This window comes from Alosa pseudoharengus, unplaced genomic scaffold (genome assembly GCF_046254945.1).
Source record: "Alosa pseudoharengus isolate Yale_2024_CS ecotype anadromous, Long Island Sound unplaced genomic scaffold, YU_APseudo_1.1 YU_APseudo_1.1_scf_15, whole genome shotgun sequence".
NCBI classification, from domain to species: Eukaryota; Metazoa; Chordata; class Actinopteri; order Clupeiformes; family Clupeidae; genus Alosa; species Alosa pseudoharengus.
Genome location: NW_027468620.1, coordinates 13,213,777 through 13,233,676, shown reverse-complemented (window position 1 = coordinate 13,233,676; position 19,900 = coordinate 13,213,777). Strand labels below are relative to the sequence as shown.

The 19,900-nt window shown below is 47.0% G+C and overlaps 1 protein-coding gene across 6 annotated transcripts in view; it reads right to left on the bottom strand.

Moving 5' to 3' along the window:
- Positions 1–19,900, bottom strand: part of smap1 (small ArfGAP 1) — a 133,925-nt gene that overhangs the window by 29,097 nt on the left and 84,928 nt on the right. For all 6 annotated transcript variants that reach the window (XM_076285620.1, XM_076285622.1, XM_076285624.1 and 3 more), the window contains one exon: positions 102–180. In XM_076285620.1, the coding sequence (XP_076141735.1) occupies positions 102–180 (79 nt within the window). The remainder of the gene's footprint in view (positions 1–101; positions 181–19,900) is intronic.

The following is a 19,900-nucleotide window of genomic DNA, read 5'->3' as shown; positions in this document are numbered from 1 at the left end:
AGGCCAGGCCTGGCCAGGCGGGAGAGAGAGAGAGAGGTGCTCACAGGAGGACTGGTCGGTAGGGTTGTGATGGTTGGTACTGAATTCTTCAGCAGACTCACCCAGGCCCAGCAGGTCGACGGAGGGCTCGGCGTTCTTCCTGGGGCTCGGCTTGGAGTCGGACTGCACGTCCTCGCGCTTCTGTGGACACACAGAGGGAAAGAGAAACACAACAGGACCGTTAGAGGAGCCGCTCAGCGGGACGATAAGAGGGCCAAGAGGGAGGGTCAGATGGGCAGGTGGGAGTGTGCGCTTGATTGCGCTGATGGAGGGGGCCTCTCTGGAGCACAGATACAGGCTAGATCAGCCAGGGAACAAAGGAGAGGTTCGCTAAAGGCCTGCAATCTGACAAGGCAGTCAATCAAACACACACACATACTGTACACACACACACACACACACACACGTGTTCCCACACAAAATCCCAAATACAAGCACACACAGATGCCTCTTCCCACACACACAACAAAGCCACACACACACACAACAAAGCCCCCCCCCCCCCCCCCACACACACACACACACACCTCCCTCAGAGTCCATCTCTAGCTGTTTATTGAGCGGTGCGCTGCTGCTGCTGCTGCTTCAAAGGCACTTTGGATGCCGTGTGTGATTTGCCATGGCCTATCAGAGCTGATTGAGGCTGAGAGACAGAGGCCAAATCCCCACTGAAGCACAGCATCGATCAGCAGCCCGCAACACACACGCCATCAAAGAGAGAGAGATAAAGAGAGAGACAGGGAGAGAGAGAGAGAGAGAGAGAGACCCTCTGTCTTTTTTACACACAAACATAAATTCAGTGACTTAGTCTCTCTCACACACACACACGAGACCTTTAAGTTGCTTTGACACAAATGCACAGATACAAACGCATGAACACACACCTTCAGCCATGCCAAAGTGGTCCCAAAGCACACCCATTGAGGGTTGCATGACGAGACAGTTTAGTGGTCTAACCTTGCTTTGTGTCTTTCAGAGAGAGAGAGAGAGAGAGAGAGACAGTTTAGTGGTCTAACCTTGCTTTGTGTCTTTCAGAGAGAGAGAGAGAGAGAGAGAGAGAGAGAGAGAGAGAGAGAGAGAGAGAGACAGTTTAGTGGTCTAACCTTGCTTTGTGTCTTTCAGAGAGAGAGAGAGAGAGAGAGAGAGAGAGAGAGAGAGTTTAGTGGTCTAACCTTGCTTTGTGTCTTTCAGAGAGAGCAAAGGAGAGACAAACAAACAAAGCAATTCGACTCAGCTGCCACCTGTGAGTGAGGTGTGTGTGTGTGTGTGTGTGTGTGTGTGTGTGTGTGTGTGAGTAACATAACATGGGAAAGAAAGAGTGTGTGTACGTGCGTGAGTGAGTTTGTGTTTGTATTTGTCTTTGTGTGTGTGCATGCGTGCTTGCAATCCTGCGCGTGTGAAATCATGTGCATGTGTCAGAGGTCTTATTAGCCAAAATGAAAGAGAATAATAAAGCTGGTTTAGTCTGGCTGCGTCAGACCTCGTTCATGAGCTGATGTTCCTAAAATAAGCTGAGGACAGACAAGAGCGTCGAGATATACTGGACTGAACCAGAACGAATACACAATGTCAGAGGGATGAAATACCAGGGTTGGAGTGAGAGAGCGAGAGAACAGAAGAAGGAAACACGAGGGCAAGAGAGAAAGAGAGAGAACAGAGATCACTTTTAGATTCTACTCAGGACTTTGTTTTACTTCACGACCCTCTGCCTCTCTTCCACCTGAAGCTGACTACAGATACCTTCACAATTCACATCCATCGACCAGCACCAGTGACACTTACACTGAAGAGATGTCACTTTCATGAGCAGTGATGGGCAGTAACGCGTTAGAAGTAACGCGTTACTGTAATCCCATTACTTTTTTCAAATAACGAGTAAAGTAATAGCCTGACGAGCCAGACCCACATTAAAATGTAGGGTCTGGGCACTCACCGTTCGCAGTGCTCAGTCCGAGGGGCGGGATAATCAGTTGTCTTTCAAATTCCCTCTGCACGCAATAGGACAGCGGCAGCACTATGAGTCCCATGCGTTTCCCACCAGCGGCGCTAGTTGGCTAGTTTAAACATTTGCCAACTTAATAAAAGCTTAACTCGTGTCACACTGTTCGCCAACAGCAACATCCATCTTATTTGTTTTCAAGTAGTAGGGAATTCAAGCCAAACCGTTGCAACTCTGCCATCAATCATTATGTTAAGCCCACCTAACGACTCTATACACGATTTCATTGGCCTGATTGAGTTTCGATTTCTGGAGCTCACAAGCCAACGGAGAGTTGCTAGACTAGCCCTGGCAGCAAATGTAATTTGCTGCCGCTAGGGGCGCGTCTAGATTTCTAGGCTAGTAAAGTAAGGGATTACAATTGCAAAAACAGTAATGAGATTACTTTTACTTTCCTGCAAGCAGCCTGCGTTACTGCGTTACTAAACCGTGATTTTGCCATAGACAGTAAAAGAAGTTGGGATTTTGCTGTATGGATTTTGCTTTGTGAGACTAACTGGTGACAATGACTATAGCTGCGCGACATAGATGTAAACAACAGACACACGTGTGCAAGACATGGAGTGCGGGAGAGAACGGAACATGGAGCATTTAATTCATTGCAGTTCAGACATTACGAAAAAACATTAATGCTGTACACTCTGCGTGGGAAGAAAAATGTTGTCTACAGCAAAAAAATCCACCTCAAATCTGAGCAAGCACCTAGCAAGCCGGCACAGGAATGTGAAACTCATTGAGACACCCCTAGATCCCGACATGCTGCAACAGGTGAGAATAGACTCAAGAGGACGTCGCCGGTTCCCTGTAGCCTACTGACCCGTTATAAAAGGAGCCAGGGCATTATAATATTTTGGCTGCATTCACTGTGATTTGGAAAATGGACAAAAATATAATGTGGTCTTTGCCGTTTTGTAATGGGGCTGGTGAGTGTTGAAGTCTTTAATAATTTGTTTCCCTTAAACTAAGCATTTACATGAAGCACAGTAGCCTATGCCGATTGAAACACATTCCACTCAGATAGCGATCACTTTTAATTGCAAACAGAAAATGTCTAGCTAGCTGTTTATACCAACTTAATATAGTCATCACTATTGCTAATATTGTGCTAAATGTGGAGTTTGTGGACTAGCCAATGGCTTATATTTGAATGGAGCTGATCATTATGAGAGTTGTGTACTGTAGACGCCCTTAAAGTGACATACACACCAAAAAGTTAAGATTGAAACTAATAAAACCAAGTTTTAAAAAAGCGTATTCAGGTTGTGTATAGCTAGTGTGTTTTTGAAAAGTAACTAAGTAAAGTAATTAGTAAAGTAACTAATTACTTTTGAAAATAAGTAATCAGTAAAGTAACTGGATTACTTTCTTGGATAAGTAATCAGTAACTAATTTTTTTCAAGTAACTTGACCAACACTGTTCATGAGTGCTTACAATGCTCAATGGTGTTTTATGCCCCCAACGTCACCTTCCAGGCAGCGCTGCCACCACTGACTTAAAGGCACCTAAACCTAACCCCAAACCTAACCCTAACCTTAACCCATGCCTAACCCTAGTGTCTTCCAGGCAGCGCTGCCTTGAAGACAACGTTGTGGGCATAAAATACCAAGAAACGCTTCAAATGTCTGCCCTCTTATCCTCTAGGAACATATTGACTGATGCAGTCCTAATTTCTGCTCTGCATTGTGGCTTGAATGTTATTCCTTGTTCTGTAAGTCGGCGCGGATAAAAGCGCCTGCTGAATGAATGTAAAAATGTAAATGAGATGTTGTTGACTGGGGCGTACACAGCACCACTCGTGCTGTAATGGGGCCTTCTGAGCTCCGCTGTAGCTTCAGGCAGGACCTCACAGCGACGCCCCGGCAATCTCCAAAGCAGAGAGCCATCACACCGGCATTCCAAAATAGCACTGCGCAACACACACACACACACACTCCCTCACGACTGACTCCTCTGTTCCTCAGGTGCGGTCCAGTCCATTTGACCGCCCCCACAAACAGCCGGCGGTCTTAAAGATGCATCACAGATACCGCAATGGACTCCAAAAGCTCTAATTACATCACCAGGGTATTGGAACAAAAAGCCTCTGACACTACTGAAGTACAAAGCTTACTTTCACAACAGCATCTCAAGTACAAAGCTTACTTTCACAACAGCATCTCAAGTACAAAGCTTAACTTTTACTATCTATTATTGGTGAGTTCTGTTCATGACTATTCTAGAACACCACCAGCTGCTTTGTCTCGTCCAAGAGAAAAATCAAATCACAAGTGATCTGTTTAAAAGTGTATTCAGCTATGTAAGTAAAGTGCCGTATTGGATTTTGTGGGCTTTTCTTCTGGAATTCGTTTCAAAAAAGCCAACTCACTTCTGTGTTGTTGTCTAGTTCTTTGGTGCAATTGATCAATTATTCAATTCATCAAATTATTACAGGAGTTCATCAACATCTTCCCATTGGCCACAGTCAGAAAGCCCTGTGCAACTCTTACACGAGCACTTAGACAGATAAAATCTGTCTTTAAGGGAGGAAAAAGGTGTTCTTAACAGCGCTGCTGGCGGATCAATCTGAATGGGCCTTTGGTGATTAAAAGCCTTTCATGGCAATGGAGAACCCTCTTGAAGGCGACCGATAAAATCTCTCTTTTGCTCAACCTCCGACGCTCTCCGAGCTCACACAGGAAGTTGAGTGAGAAAGAAAGCCTGCATGCTTTTCTGTCAGCCATCTACAAAGAAAAATAACAATATTTAAAAAAAAGGTCGGGGAAAAAAGGCTTTATAAAGACTTCGACATGTTCTGCCCCCTCTCTCTCTCTGTGGACCATAGCTGTTGAATGTGCTCTATCAGGATGTATGCAGTCTCTATCGTCCGTTGGCTTCTTGTATTTGTGATTGCGTTTAATGTCGGTCTATTCTGCCGCTGAATAGGCTTGACTAGTGTGGACCAGCCTGGACCGAACTAGGGGCTTTCACTGGTGACCTTTTCATTGGTGTGTGGAGAGAGGAAGGGAGGGAGAGAGGGAGGAAGGGAGGGAGAGAGGGAGGGAGGGCTGGGGTGGGGAGGGAGGGCTGGGGGCACGGAGAGATGAATGCTGGGAATCACGAGGAGCGAGTGGCGTTCGGAGGGGATGTCAAGCGAGACGCTGGTGTCGCACCTGCGATTGGGATCGGTAATCTCCAAATACGAGGGGGGATTCTCCAGCTGAATTATTTATGAATTTGGGGTTAGGGGCCTCTTTGTTCCTGCTGATAAAGACACAAACAAAAACACACACGCTCTCTCACACACACACACACACATACACACACACACACAAAGCATATCTCTAAAGCCTTCATCAGTGAGGCTTTACTGCTGTCTGGACTGCAGAGATAAAAGGAAATATGGAAGGACATTCGATAAACATTTAACAGGTACGTGGGTGCATTGCAGATCGAAACACACACACACACACACACACACACACACACACATTCCTACACACACTCCTACACACACATACACACAGACTCTCTTTTTACAGTGTTTTCCCCCCTCATCAATCACATAAGCTTCTGATGCTCCAAATTCACAGTCATCCATCAGCTCTCATGCCCCCTCCATCCATCTCTCCATCTCATCTCTCCCTCTTTTCCTCATCCCTCCTTCTTTAGCCACTCTCTCCACACTCTCTTCTCATACACCACACGTGTCTGCATCGCACTCCTCCGTCCATCCGCTTCACTCTCTCTCTCTCTCTCTGATCCTCCCATCTTTTGGGTCTTTGTCCCTCTCCCCTCCTCTATACACCATATTTACCTTTGCTTCGCTCCTTTTTCCTTCTCTCTCTCTCTCTCACTTTTCTCACTCCCCTTTCTCTGCCGTGAGGGAAAGCTGTGAAATTGGCAGTGTTGTGTGGTTCATCTCTCGGGACTCTACAAATCAAGGTCGCCCCTGATTCACCGGCGCTTCCCTTTCATGTGTAATTCTGTGCAGGTTCACACTTGGTGCTGAGGCGGTTCAGCTCAGTAGGGGCTCAGTAGGGGCTCAACTCAGCTGGGAAAACAAGATCAGGCTACTGGGGCCGGCACCACCAGAGGAGGACACAGAGACGCAGGTTAAGGTGGAAGATCTTCAATAAATAAATCAGTAAACAGACAACCGAAATGGTCTTCTCAGAAGCTCAACCACCTCATTGCGTGCGCGTGCACGCACGCACATGCACACAATATGTTTCTAAAACTGATAGTTCCGGTCCTTAATTGCGATTGGCTGAATCACGTTCGAAGCCGTTGTAAAAACCAGCATAAACATACACCTTGACCGCATTTCGTTCTATATTACTGCACTACCATAACTTTCCACCTTTCTCACACCATATCTCTGATGACCGATGCACACCAGCATAGCTGCATGAAGCTCTTCATTCATTCCATTGCACCTCTCTCCCTAGCTCCCTCTCTCTCTCTCACACACACACACACACACACACACACACACACACACACACACACACACACACACACACACACACACACACACACACACACACACACACACACACACACACACACACACACACACACACACACACACACACACACACACACACACACACACACACACACACACACACACACACACACACACACACACACACACACACACACACACACACACACACACACACACACAGAGGATGAAATGAGAGAAAAGCGGCATTCCGGTCCAGAAATAGCCTATTTCCCTGGTCTGGCCCAATCCCCATGGCCCTTAGAGATGGGGAGGCAGCCAGATAATGGCCGCCTGTCATCAGCACACTCGCTCAGGCTCCAGCTGTGGGCGGGAGTCTGGGGGAAGCACAGTGTGTGTGTGTGTGTGTGTAAGAAAAAATAGAAGTGTGTGTGTGTGTAAGAAAAAATAGAAGTGTGTGTTTGTGTGTAAGAAAAAATAGAAGTGTGTGTTTGTTTGTGTGTGTGTGTGTGTGTGTGTGTGTGTGTGTGTGTGTATGTATATACTGTGTGGACAATAAGAGGGGAAGGTGCAAAAATGTTTGTCGATCTTCAAATGAGATGGATTGATGGTGTGTGTGTGTGTGTGTGTGTGTGTACACACGCGCATATTCAAGTATATGTGTGTGACCATATGCACGTTGGTGTGTTTGTACGTGAGTGTTAAGTATTGTGTAAAGTGTAAAGTATTGTGTAAAGTGTAAAGTATTGCTGCTCTGATAGAAGATAGTGGTGCCTTAACTGGGCATACGAGGAACCAGGCTAATAAAGCGAACACGCGTCGCCCACCACACCTAAGAACGGAGCCCACAGAGCGCTAGCCTCTCTGGGCAGGAGTAGAGGAGACCAGGGGCCTCTTACTGACCGCTAATGCAGCTGCAGCTACAGCACAGCACAGCACAACACAAGTGGAGAGGAAAGTCAGCTCCAACTCTCCACTGCTGGCGTGAACCAATCAGCATGGAGCGGAACAAGAACACTCACAGACTTAATGTAACTGCTGGCAACAATATTAATCTCATCACACACACACACACACAAACACACTACAGGCCTTCAGCACACCCCGCCCCAACTCCACACACACACACACACATACACACACACACACACACACACACACACACACACACAGGGAGTGGTGGCTGACGCTAGCTAAACTGGCGGCGGTGTTATCACTGATTATGCTTATCATTAATTATGATTTATTACCATGCTTATCAGTGCCTGTAATTTATTATGCTTCACAGCAGAGGGACAGGCTACAGGGAGAGGGGGAACGAGTGAGACTGTGTGAGAGAGAGAGAGGAGGGGGGGACTGCAACAGAAAATGAAAGGAGAGAGAGGTCTGGCAAAATGTGCTTCTTCATGCATGAGTGTGGGAATGTAAGATGAGTGTGATTGTGTATGATTGTGGGAATGTAAGTAGTGTGTGCATGTGGATGTGTGCGCCCACACACAGAGGATGTGTCACAGATTATTTAAGATCCATTCTGACTGAATTATCTATTAATCCCAAGGGGCATCACCAGCCGGGGGTAATCTCAGTACTGGATGCTCTCTGCACTAATGGAAACTGGAAGTGTGTCCGTGTGTGTGTGTGTGAGTGAGAGAGCAAGAGAGTGAGAGAGAGAGAACGAGAAAGACAGATAAAGGAAGAGAGGAAGAGAGAGAGTGAAGGTGAAAGAGCAAGATGGAGTGAAATGTCACAGGAGAGGAGGGGAGGAGGAGAGGAGAGTGGCTAGGAGTTTCCATAGATAGGGGACCGTAAATAAGAGATGAGGAGGTGGAATGACGCGAGACCTGCGTCCCATTATTATTTAATTTCCCCCCCGCCGTCTCGCAACAAGCCTACACACACACACACACATTCAAAAACACAGACACACACACAAAACAGACAAATTCAAAAACATAGACACACACACGCATATTGTAGTTAGCCACCATTAGTGCAGCATATCACAGTAATTGCATGTGTGTATGTGTGTGTGTGTGTGTGTGTGTGTGTGTGTGTGTGTGTGTGTGTGTGTGTGTGTGTGTGTGTGTGTTTGATGCATGCTGTGAAGATAACACAAGATAATTCTGCTGTTAAAAAAAAAAAGAATTTGCCTGTGACAACACACAGGATCATATAAGCTGACATTATGAGATTATGTTTTATTTATGTGTGTGTGTGTGTGTGTGTGTGTGTGTGTGTGTGTGTGTGTGTGTGTGTGTGTGTGTGTGTAGTGAAATGTATGCATCTGTGAATGTAAATGCTAAACATGGATGAATGCATTTGGAATCAGCATATTGGTGGGTGGGTGACTGCAACAAATTCTTCTTTATTGAACTTGTAACAAACACAAACAGTCCTTTGTATACGTGTGTGCAGCAGCAGCAGCAGCAGCAGGAGGAGGAGGAGGAGCGATAGCAGGAGAAACAGCAGCAGGCACAGCGAGCGTGTGTGTGTGTGTGTGTGTGTGTGTGTGTGTGTGTGTGTGTGTGTGTGTGTGTGTGTGTGTGTGTGTGTGTATTGTGAGAGGACATTGTTTCACTATTCACATGTTCTCCACAGTGTGATTACGAGTTAAAGGAAAGCAATAGACGCTTGCTTTGTCTTCATGCGTCATTCTGCCTGTATGTACTGTATGCATGCCTGTCTGTGTGTGTTGACTGAGCTAAGCGACACATAGAGAAGTCTTTGTGTGTTATTCTACATACATGTATGTGTGATCAAGCCTGCCAAGACAAAAAAAAAAATGTCCTGGTCCACAAGTTTCTCTGATTTGTGTGTGGGCAGAATCCCCACTACCATACTGTATGCAAAAACACTATTCAAATCAGAGAATATATATATGTGTGTGTGTGTGTGTGTGTGTGTGTGTGTGTGTGTGTGTGTGTGTGTGTGTGTGCCTGGTTCACATATGTGGTTACAGCACCAATTTCTCATCAGGCAAGGCCAGTGGGTTGGGGGTGTCACCAGGGCATGATGGAAAATTTCATATGCTGTTTACTCCACATCCACTCTCCTATTCGCCGGGCGAACTGAACTAATTGCTTGATTCGGCAGCGACGGCGGCGCAGAAGCCTGACACACGCCGCCGTTAGTGCAAATTGAAACGGATGAGCTGGGCGATCTCACTCAGGCGTGGCACAGGGTGGCAGAGGTTGGCGAGGCAGTGCGCCTCGGTCGTGGTGCACTGCGTTGGTTCTTTAAATAGACTTCAGAGCCACACAAACACACAGAGTCTCACGCCCCGCCCCGCTAGCGTGCACAGCAGGGGATTGTGGGGGATTTCTAGGGCGAAGAGCGCACGCCGGACTGTCATGAAGTGTCAGAGCGCGACGGGCTGGGAAGGGGCTTTGCAGACAGCTCGCTCGAGAAACTGGCCCAGTCCTTTAGTAATCTCTCCAAAACACACACACACACAGACACACACACACACACACACACACACACACACACACGGTCTCTTTTGCACTCCCTCAGACAATCACACAAAGGGAAAGACACAGAGACCTCTCACAAACACACACAGCAGGGAAGAACAATCACAGGCAGATGCAAAGACTAGAGCACACAGACAAAATACACACACACACCTCTAAATCCACCCCCACCCCTTCTCCCAGATGCTTATTATCCATGAGAATATTGTTGGATGAGTTCTTCAGATGCCAGACTGAGTTGTTTGTTACTCATAGTTGGTCCAAGTTCAGTCGCCATCCACAAACAGAAGCAAAGTGTCCACAGACATGCAGAAGAGCAGACTACCACGGACAGCTCCCTTCACACAAACACTCACAGGGCTTACAGAAAGGATTTAGTTTTGATATGTAATCATGTATTACTTTCAAATCTGAAACAGACTGACCTGCATCTGAATTCCAGCACAGCGCCTGAGAACTTTAAAGGTTGCACAAATAAAAATGGAATCAAACACCACGTACAAACCCACACACACAAAAAAAGTGGACTGACCAACGTTACAAAGACTGAGCTGTTTTACCCAGAGATGGCATCTCACTCGCAATCTCCCTGAAGCAGTGCTAACTAGCACAAGCCAGCATCTTGTTTTCAAAATGGCTGTGTAATATATATATATATATATATATATATATGTGTGTGTATAATATATAATAACACACATCATTCCTCTCCATCATAAGAATTGTTCATATACTGATACTGACAATATAGTTGCACATTGACATTTTCACATCGTATGCAATTCACACAATTTTCCTAATACAATAAGGTGTCCATGTGCATTTGTTGCAGAACTGTGTGTATCATGAACACAACTATTAGATGTATTACTGTATGGTGTGTTCATTAAGCAATATGGCACAAGTGAGAGTGGCGTTGGTAGCAGATATCACCATGGCGGTGATCCAGCTGTAGGCAGGATGACATATCGTATATTGCCACTCCTCCTCCTCAGCATATTGAGCTCAGAGTTGTTGCAGCCATATTACCCATAGCTAATGTATTCAGTGCTGGGACCAGCTGTGCTGATGCACATTTACTGCTGATGCTGGGACTAGTGCTGGAGCACCTTTCATGCACAGGCACAACTGACTCCAGATCAGTAGTTAAAGCACTCCTGAAAATCATGAAGCGGGCTTCACTGCGGGAGCTCGAGCCGAGCCGAGCCCACTCCTGTCCAATCTGTCTGCCGCCAGAGCCCCGGCAGTCCATCTCATCAAGTCTCTTGGTCTCTGGGCATCGATCCGTCTCCATCGTGCCCTCTCCTTTCCCAGACGTCCATCTGAGTCCATTTCAGTCCAGCTCTCCTGTCGTCCTCCTCCCATCTCCCGTGTTTCTCTCCTGCCGCGAGGTTCATCCCGCTTGTCTGCTGTCTCCCAAACAGACATTCTACTCCTCTTCCTAGAGTTATTTTTTGTTCTCTGGGAAGCAATCCCTTCCTACCACACACACACACACACCCACAAATGGGTCAAATGCACCATGCCACGCAATGCCACACCATTCCATGCAATGCCACATCACGCCACGCCAGCTGGGTTACAGCCTTTATCGGTCACAGTCTTTATGAGGAAAGGTGTTCCTCCGGGTGGGCAGCACCAAAATTGCAGCATACTACAGTGCTTGGGGAGAGGGAGAGTTACTGGTCTTTCTCTCTCTCTCTCTCTCTCTCTCTCTCTCTCTCTCTCTCACACACACACACACACACGAGCAATGGTAGAAAGGAGGGGTGGAATCATGGAATTACACTGTTGTTACGGCTGCAGACACACACACACACACACACACACACACACACACACACACACACACACACACACGAGTCATTTTCACGCCTGCAGGATGCTGGAGCTGTCTAAATTGTTTTTGCAAAGGTCAAATGCAATGTTCCGCTATCCAGCCCTCGACAGAATGGATAGAGAAAAAAAAAGGAAAAAAAAAAAGAGAGTGCGCTCAGGGGGAGACTCCCAGACAAACACGACGCCATATTCACCCAGAGCAAATAGCGCACAGTACAGCAGAAAGCCTGCATCCAGAATAAAGAACCAACGCTGAGAAATTAGAGCAGAGGATTTATGGTGTTTACTTCACTTATTTGCTAAAATGGGATCAAATTAGAAGACATTTCCGGAGAGTTTCACAAATCACTGTACGTCCTAGTAACGCAACTAGAGCACATTTCCGATGGACCGCTGTGAGCATCTTCCTCTGAAGAAAATTTTTCAAGAGGTGGCAAAAAGCCATCTGCCCATCATGCTTTGCGGCGGGGTTGACAAAGTGGACCCGTTTCTATGACCACCGTCAGGGCGGATCCAAAAACCCGGGCTGGTTTTGTGCAGCCAGAGAAAAGATGCGGGGAGAAACCATTTAAATCTTTCACAGTGTTAAGACAGAAGCAAACCAACAAAAAAAGGTCCCTTATTTTCTCTCAATAAAGAGAATAGGGGCATAAAAGGAGGAGAGGAGAAAGAGATAGATGAAAAAAGGAGAGAGAGAGAGGGGGGGAGATATAAATGATGGGTGGATGGTCAAGGAGGGAGTGATCTTTCTTTTCTTGCGCTCTATCTCTCTTCCCTCTCCCTCAAGGGTCTTTGAAGCGACCCATTGGGATTTTATGGAGAGCCTGGAGTTTCTTCTGTCGCTTTTGTTTTACTTCACAACAGAGACTTTGGGATCTCTTCATTGCATCCCCCTCTTCAATTACCCTCTCCTGCTCATCACCCACAACAACCACACCCACAGACCCACACACACACACACACACACACACACAACCACACCCACAGACCCACACACACACACACCTCCCTGGCTGGCATGCTCTCGCTCTCATTTCTGTTTGCTGTATGTGAGTGTGTGTACAGTATGTGTGCGGGATGGCAGATCAAAGTAATCAGCGTTTTGTTCATGAGGCGTTGTTAATAGCGCCTTTATGAACGATGGCCTATTTTGATCTTATTTAAAGACAGGGAGGGTAAGAAAAGAGTGTGCGCACACAGACACACACACACACACACACACACACAATAAGCACAGTTGGTTTGCATAAAGTAATTGGATTCATGGCTTTTTGTACCACAAGCTCGCAAAGGCCGAGAAAAGCAGTCCCATGATAGAATGTTATTCACCCCCTTCCTCCCACCACCCCAAAAGAATCTCCAAAGAATCAAAGAGGTCTTTGAACGTTTGTGACTGTAAATTAAGTATGTGTGTACGTGCGTGCGCGCGCGTGTGTGTGTGTGTGGTAGATGCTATCCCCCCCACACAGGTCCACTTGGAGCAGAACTGAGGGCAGTGCTGGCGATAAAGTTTTAATTAAGGACCTCCTCTCTCTCTCTCTCTCTCTAGAACTTATCACCATCAGAAACGCCTTCCCAGACCAGAGCAAGTTCATTTCACTTTCAGCAATCAGAGGACAAGAAGAAGAGAAAGGAGAGAGAGAGAGAGAGAGAGAGAGAGAGGGAATGAGACAAAAGCCGATGGAAGAGAGGCGAGAAGAGAGAATGGAATGGAGGACAAAAAAAGAAAGAAGACTATGAAGAGATAAAAAGGGAATATTACCAAGAGATAAATGAAGACAAAGAGATGAGAGGAAATAGAAGGAAAGAGAGAAAGGGGGGGCAGAGTGTGGACACAGAAACTGAAAGAAAGTGAGGGAGTGTGTGTGTACAGTATGTGTGTGTGTGTGTGTGTGTGTGTGTGTGTGTGTGTGTGTGTGTGTGTGTGTGTGTGTGTGTATGAGAGCGAGAGAGAGAGAAAGTGTGTATGTGTATGCCCTGGGAGAGGAAATAAGTAAACATTGATGTAATTATTATTCAACATTGGTGACGTACTGAGCCTCCATCACGTCACGTCACGTCCTGTGACGTGCTGAGTCCATCCTGCGCCACACAAGGCTGGACACATACCAGAGAACAGAATGTCCCCAGCATCCCATTTACATGTGACTAACACAAACTAACACACAAATGTACACACTACTCACACATATATGGAAACACGCATGCATGCACACACACACACACGCACGCACTCACACTCACACACACACACACGGGAAGGAGGAGATGGGTGTCCCCCGGGGGTGCTTGGGAAACAGGCTGAGCTAATTCCTGCCTCCAGAGCTCCAAATGCGGCGCCCATTGATTAGCCTCCCTGCAGCACGGCCATCGATCGCCTGAGAGCAGGTGTGCTGAGGGGAGCCAGGCCGAGCTTAGCCACAGCGGAGTGTGTGTGTGAGTGTGAGTGCGAGTGAGTGTGTGTGGTGAGGGAAGGTGTCCCTTGTTAACGAGAGATATGGTGTTTGTCAGAGGACACAGTTCATTCAAGTCACCCTTCACATGCTCTCACACACACACACACACACACACACACACACACACAAGCAAGGACAAATTCAATATGCATTGACCTGCCCTCCCAGTAATAATGGGAATAGTCTGTATTGAAATCTGTTGTTGTGGAAAAGAAATCCTACGTGTAGTGTGTGTGGGCGCGTGTGTGTGTGCATGTGTGCGCGAGAGAGAGAATGTTGTAGAGGAGCATGTCCTACCCAGAAAAATGTAGGCTCTGGTTTTCTACTGAAAGTATTTGTGTATATGCTGGGTACCAACGTGTTCACATAGCAGATGGAGAGGGGGAGGAGAGAACAACAAACAGAAGGATAGAGATAGAGAGAGAGAGAGAGAGAGAAATGGTAAGTGCTATATTGTGGTGGCTCTTTCTCTGGCTCCACGGCGTAGTGGTGTATCGATGTTTGGGGGCTTAGCGACGCAGAATATGCGGCAGCTTAGCAGGACGGATGGCAGACCACAGCGCAGCACACCAGGAGATGTAGAGGTCAACACACACACACACACACCACACACACACACACACACAGGCCAAGGTCAATACAACTGTAAGAGGGCTGCTGGACACAGACATATTACAGGCCATCTCTTCCTTTCCCATTACCACCCTCCCCTCCCCCGTCATACACATGGTTAGAGACTGCCTGTCAGACAGAGCAGGAGAGTTAGGGCATACCAAAGACAAAGAGAGAAAGTATGTGTGTGTCTGTGTGTGTGCGTGTATGGGGAAAGAGAGATTTAAGGAGACAGGATAGACAGAAATAGAGAAATAGAGAAATAGAGAGAGAGAGAGAGAGAGAGAGAGAGACTGCTACAGAGCCATTGGTCTGCTCCCCATGCATCCACCAATAATGTAGCACCTCCTCAGTGCTGTGCCCATCAATTTATACACACTATGTGTGTGTGTGTGTGTGTGTGTGTGTGTGTGTTTGTTTATGTGTGTGAGGTGTGTTCGGAGTATCTATTGGCCTGCCTAGTGCCTGTGTTTCTCTGCCTTGCACAGATTTATACTCCTGCAAAGGGCTGCTGGCAAAGAGAAATTGATCGCCATTTGCAGGGCAGATGTTGCATACAAGGCACTTCTTAACCTGACCCACAATGACCCACACACACACACCCACCCACACACACACCCTCGGGAATCACACCTTCACTCGACTGTCTATGCACGCCCGTCTTTTCTCCCTCACTCAAACAAACAAACAAACAAACAAACAAACACACACACACAGTAAACTCAAGGGAGACATTCCCTCACACAAATCTGTCATCTACACACACACACACAGACACAAGGCCCAACAGAATTAGTCGTCCACACACACACACAGTTATACGAGTCCTTGAGAGCTCCTACAAATACTACCATCTGTACTGCACTGTAATGACTCACATCTATGGTTATGCACACGCACGCATGCACGCGCACACACGCGCACACATACACACACACACCAAAATGTCAGGCATGTCGAGCAAACACCCGTCTTTCAGATTCCTCTTGTCAACACAGGCTAGGCATCGGAGACAAAAAACAGTGTGTGGAACGTTCTGAGGCTCCATGCATATTTTATGAAGAGGGACAGACAGTGTTTCAGACTGGATTCCAGAATCTTCTAAGGTTCAGACGAGTCACCTGAGCAGGCCATTTAAATTGATTTATGCACCACCACCACACCATCCACGCAAAAACGACTTCGGTTACCACAAACACGGTCAGTTCTAAGACATGGACAGCCACCTCAGGGGACTCAATCAGCCTCCCGTCCAGACAGGGAAAACAAAAATAATAACAAGAATAACAACAACAGCAACATCAACAACAACAATACGGACATCAAAAGAGCAGACGGCCAAATTCTCAAAACGATACCATCTTGATTACAACAGATTATTCCCTCTGAGGAGACAATTCTCTACAAAACATTATAAAAAGCTACGGACTAAAGCTCAGAACTTTCCAGAAGCTGGCCCGCCGTGGGATCTAGCATAAGGGCTGTGGGCGGGTCATAAACATGCACTGCTTCACACTGCCTTGCTTGTGAGCCACAGTTCTTATGGGAAATGGCCCAGACTCAAAGACAACACTGTACTGAACGGTGTGTGAGGGTAGAGAGAGCTCATCAGCACTCGAGGCAGCACCAGTCTCTTCAAGCTCTTGTCCATGGATCCTCCTCATTCGCGCCAGCTCCCAGCTCGGCAAACACAATAGGAATTGGAATTGGCAGCCGACCAATTAAAGGCTGCTAAATGTCTCCCTGGCGAAGCCCTGGGACGATTTCTCATACAGCGGACCAGGGCTGCCATCAACCCGTCCACAGGCAAGAGGCCACAGCATCCTCCGTCCCATTCGGCTGGGGGGGGGTGGGGTTCTAGGAGTTCTTCGTCTTCAAATCTGACTATACAATACTCAATGCTAGACAGTGTATTATCCAGCCTCTGCTCCGTTTGTATGGAAGTTGCAAGAATAAACTTTGTTCGTTTAAATGTGTTTGAGAACCTTGTAGCCGCCCAACGGGTTGAAGCGATTATTGAACACGCTAAGAAAAAGCAGTACACAAAGGCAAGGAATGAGCTGTAATCTATAGGTAATTAGAGAGTAATTATCCTTCCTATCGGTGCAAATTAATATAAGATGGGTTAGTACATATTGATGGGCTATAAAAAGGTTTTTCGTTACCAAGGTGTGACACAAGAACCATTTCATGATGGGTAAAAGCAAAGAGCTCTTCCAAGATTATATATATATATATACACACACACACACACACACACACACACACACACACATGTATATAGTCACAAGATCAGAGACGGGGAAACTCGAGAGGCTAACCTCTATTCAGAGGAACCGACTGCTCGTCACTCTCCTAGACGCAGATCTCTCTCCATCGCACCTTTTCACCAGCGGTGTCTGTACTCGGTCAGACCCCGCCCACTCACCTCAGACGGACGCACGGTGTCTAAACCGTCTTATTAAGTCAGGTGGGCACACCTGTGCGGAGGCAAGCAACGCACCTGCTCTGAATTTGGCTTGTCCGCCTCGCTTATCAGAGAGGCCTCGATGCTTCCTGGCTGGTCAATCCTTGAGGGACTGGGCTGCCCATCTGCTTGGTGCACATAGAGGTTCTAAATGCGGTGGAGGTGATGTTCTGCTCTTCGTGTGCAAGCAGGTTGGTTCCTTCCTGTGTGTTTTTGTTGGTTTTGTAACTGAACTACTTGATACTAGTCAATTTGTGCAACACAGTCTGAGTGGCTTCATCTTACAACTGGCAAATACATCACTGTACAAAACATATACAGTATGTCTATACAGTATACACAATGCAAACAGAAGGAGGCCCTTCTCTCTCTGCATTGCGTTAATACACTCATGTACACACACACACACACACACACACACACACACACACACACACACACAAGTGATGCACTGTCAACACTAGAACAATAACTGGCCAGCTCCATGGAGAATCATACGATCCATCTAACATGTCCATGCATACACAACACAGCCAGACCTCCCACACTCATCCATACTGGGCTGCTACAGCACCTCATCGATCCTCACGAGCATCACTACCGTACTTTACAAAAGAACATTACCAGTGAAAACATCTCACTGAGTGACAGAGTAAGATTAACAATATTGTGTGTGTAAGTGTATAAATGTTTGGTGCATACAATGTTGCTGCATTCATTTTTGAAACTGTGTATTAAGAGATTATTTTACGATTCTCTCTCTCTTCTCTCTCTTTCTCTCTCATCAGCCTCCTGCAGAGCAGCTCAGGACTCTCTCCTCCTCTTCCATCTCTCCCTCCATCTCACCTCTCCCCCTCCCCCCCATCTCTGTCTCGATGCAGTGGCTGATCCCGTGTTCTGCTGCCGACTGAGAGTTCACACCGCTTATTAAGTGCCTGCTGCATAACCAGGAAGCCTGTGCTATGGTTACAACAGGGTGTCCCAGCACACCCCGGCCATGCTAAGATGAGGCGGCGGAACACAGTCATCTGGACACAGACATGCACAAGCGCACACGCGCGCACACACTATCATTAGTGAAATAAAGAATATAGATTTTCACATGAACTATTTTTAAATAAAGTATGGTACATGTTCACACACACACAGCTATCAAGCACATTTCATAAAGGACTACAGCTTCATAAGTGGCAGACATTCTCATGAAGAGAGAGAGTGAGACGCAGAGAAAGAGGGGAGAGGAGGGGAAAGAAAGAAAGAAATATAGAAAATGAGATAGAGTGGTGGAACAGAAGTGGAAGGGTGGACCCTGGGAATATAAATCAGGATGATTCACAGACTTTATCTCTGGCGCTGATAAAAATATCACACACCTGAATGCAACCCAGCACAGGTGAAGATGTGTACAACACATTCACACACAAAAACACACACACAAACACACGCACACCTCAAAAGAAACATACATCAAGCTTATCATCTCAGCAGACACTACTATAGACCAAGCTGACACTTCACACACTCACACACACACAGACACACACACACACAAACACAACAAACTGTGGCCATTTCCAGGCCACCACGGCATCAGTCATGATTTTCTCTGTGCACTTGAAGAGGCACCTTTGCTCACCCCCTTCCTTCTCAACCCACCACACATCAGCATCTCTACCCTGTGTGTGTGTGTGTGTGTGTGTGTGTGTGTGTGTGTGTGTGTGTGTGTGTGTGTGTGTTTTTGCTAAAAAGACAGGAGTAGGAGGCGGAGGAGGCCCGGAGTGGTTGTTAGCCTGCATTAGAGATGGAGCGGAGGTGGGGGGGAGGGGGGTGGGCACTCTCTTATCGGCCCTCCGCTGAGCCCCCGGGCTGGAGACCGAAGTCGCTTCTCCCCCCTTTAAAACTGATGGGAGTGAGAGAGAGAGAGGGAGAGAGAGAGAGAGAGAGAGAGAGAGAGGGAGAGGGAGAGGGAGAGGGAGAGAGGGACAGAGGGAGAGAGAGGAAGGGACAGAGGGAGAGAGAGAGAAAAAATGAAAAGACAGAGCGGCGATGGAAAGTCTGGAGACAGTGACAAAATGGAGAGACACTGTGGCAGACGAGACAGACGTGCGGGCACAGAGAGAACGACTGCATGGAGGCGATAGAGAGGAGGACAGAAACTGGGACATAGATTAGGGAGGAGAGAGAATGACAGAAGCAGGAGAGACAGTGACAGACAGGAGGACTGATAGAAAGAATGAGAGAGAGAGGGGGTGGGTGGGATAGAGAGAACGACAGGAGAGGGGGATGCTGTGAGAAAGACAAACAGGAAAGACAGAGAAAAAATGAAAAGAGTGATAGAGATAGAGCGATAGAACAGGGGACAGAGAGAAAATGTAAAGAGTGAAAGAGATGAGAAAGAACGGGGGACAGAGAAGGAGAGATAGAGAGAACAGCAGCAGGATGGACAGAGCGATAATGGAGGAGAAGTGTTCTGTGACAGGTGGCTGACAGTGGATAGTGTCTGGGCCTTTAGAAATCCCATCAGCATTAAATATGGATGTCATCTCCGAGACTTCAAAGCAGAGCCT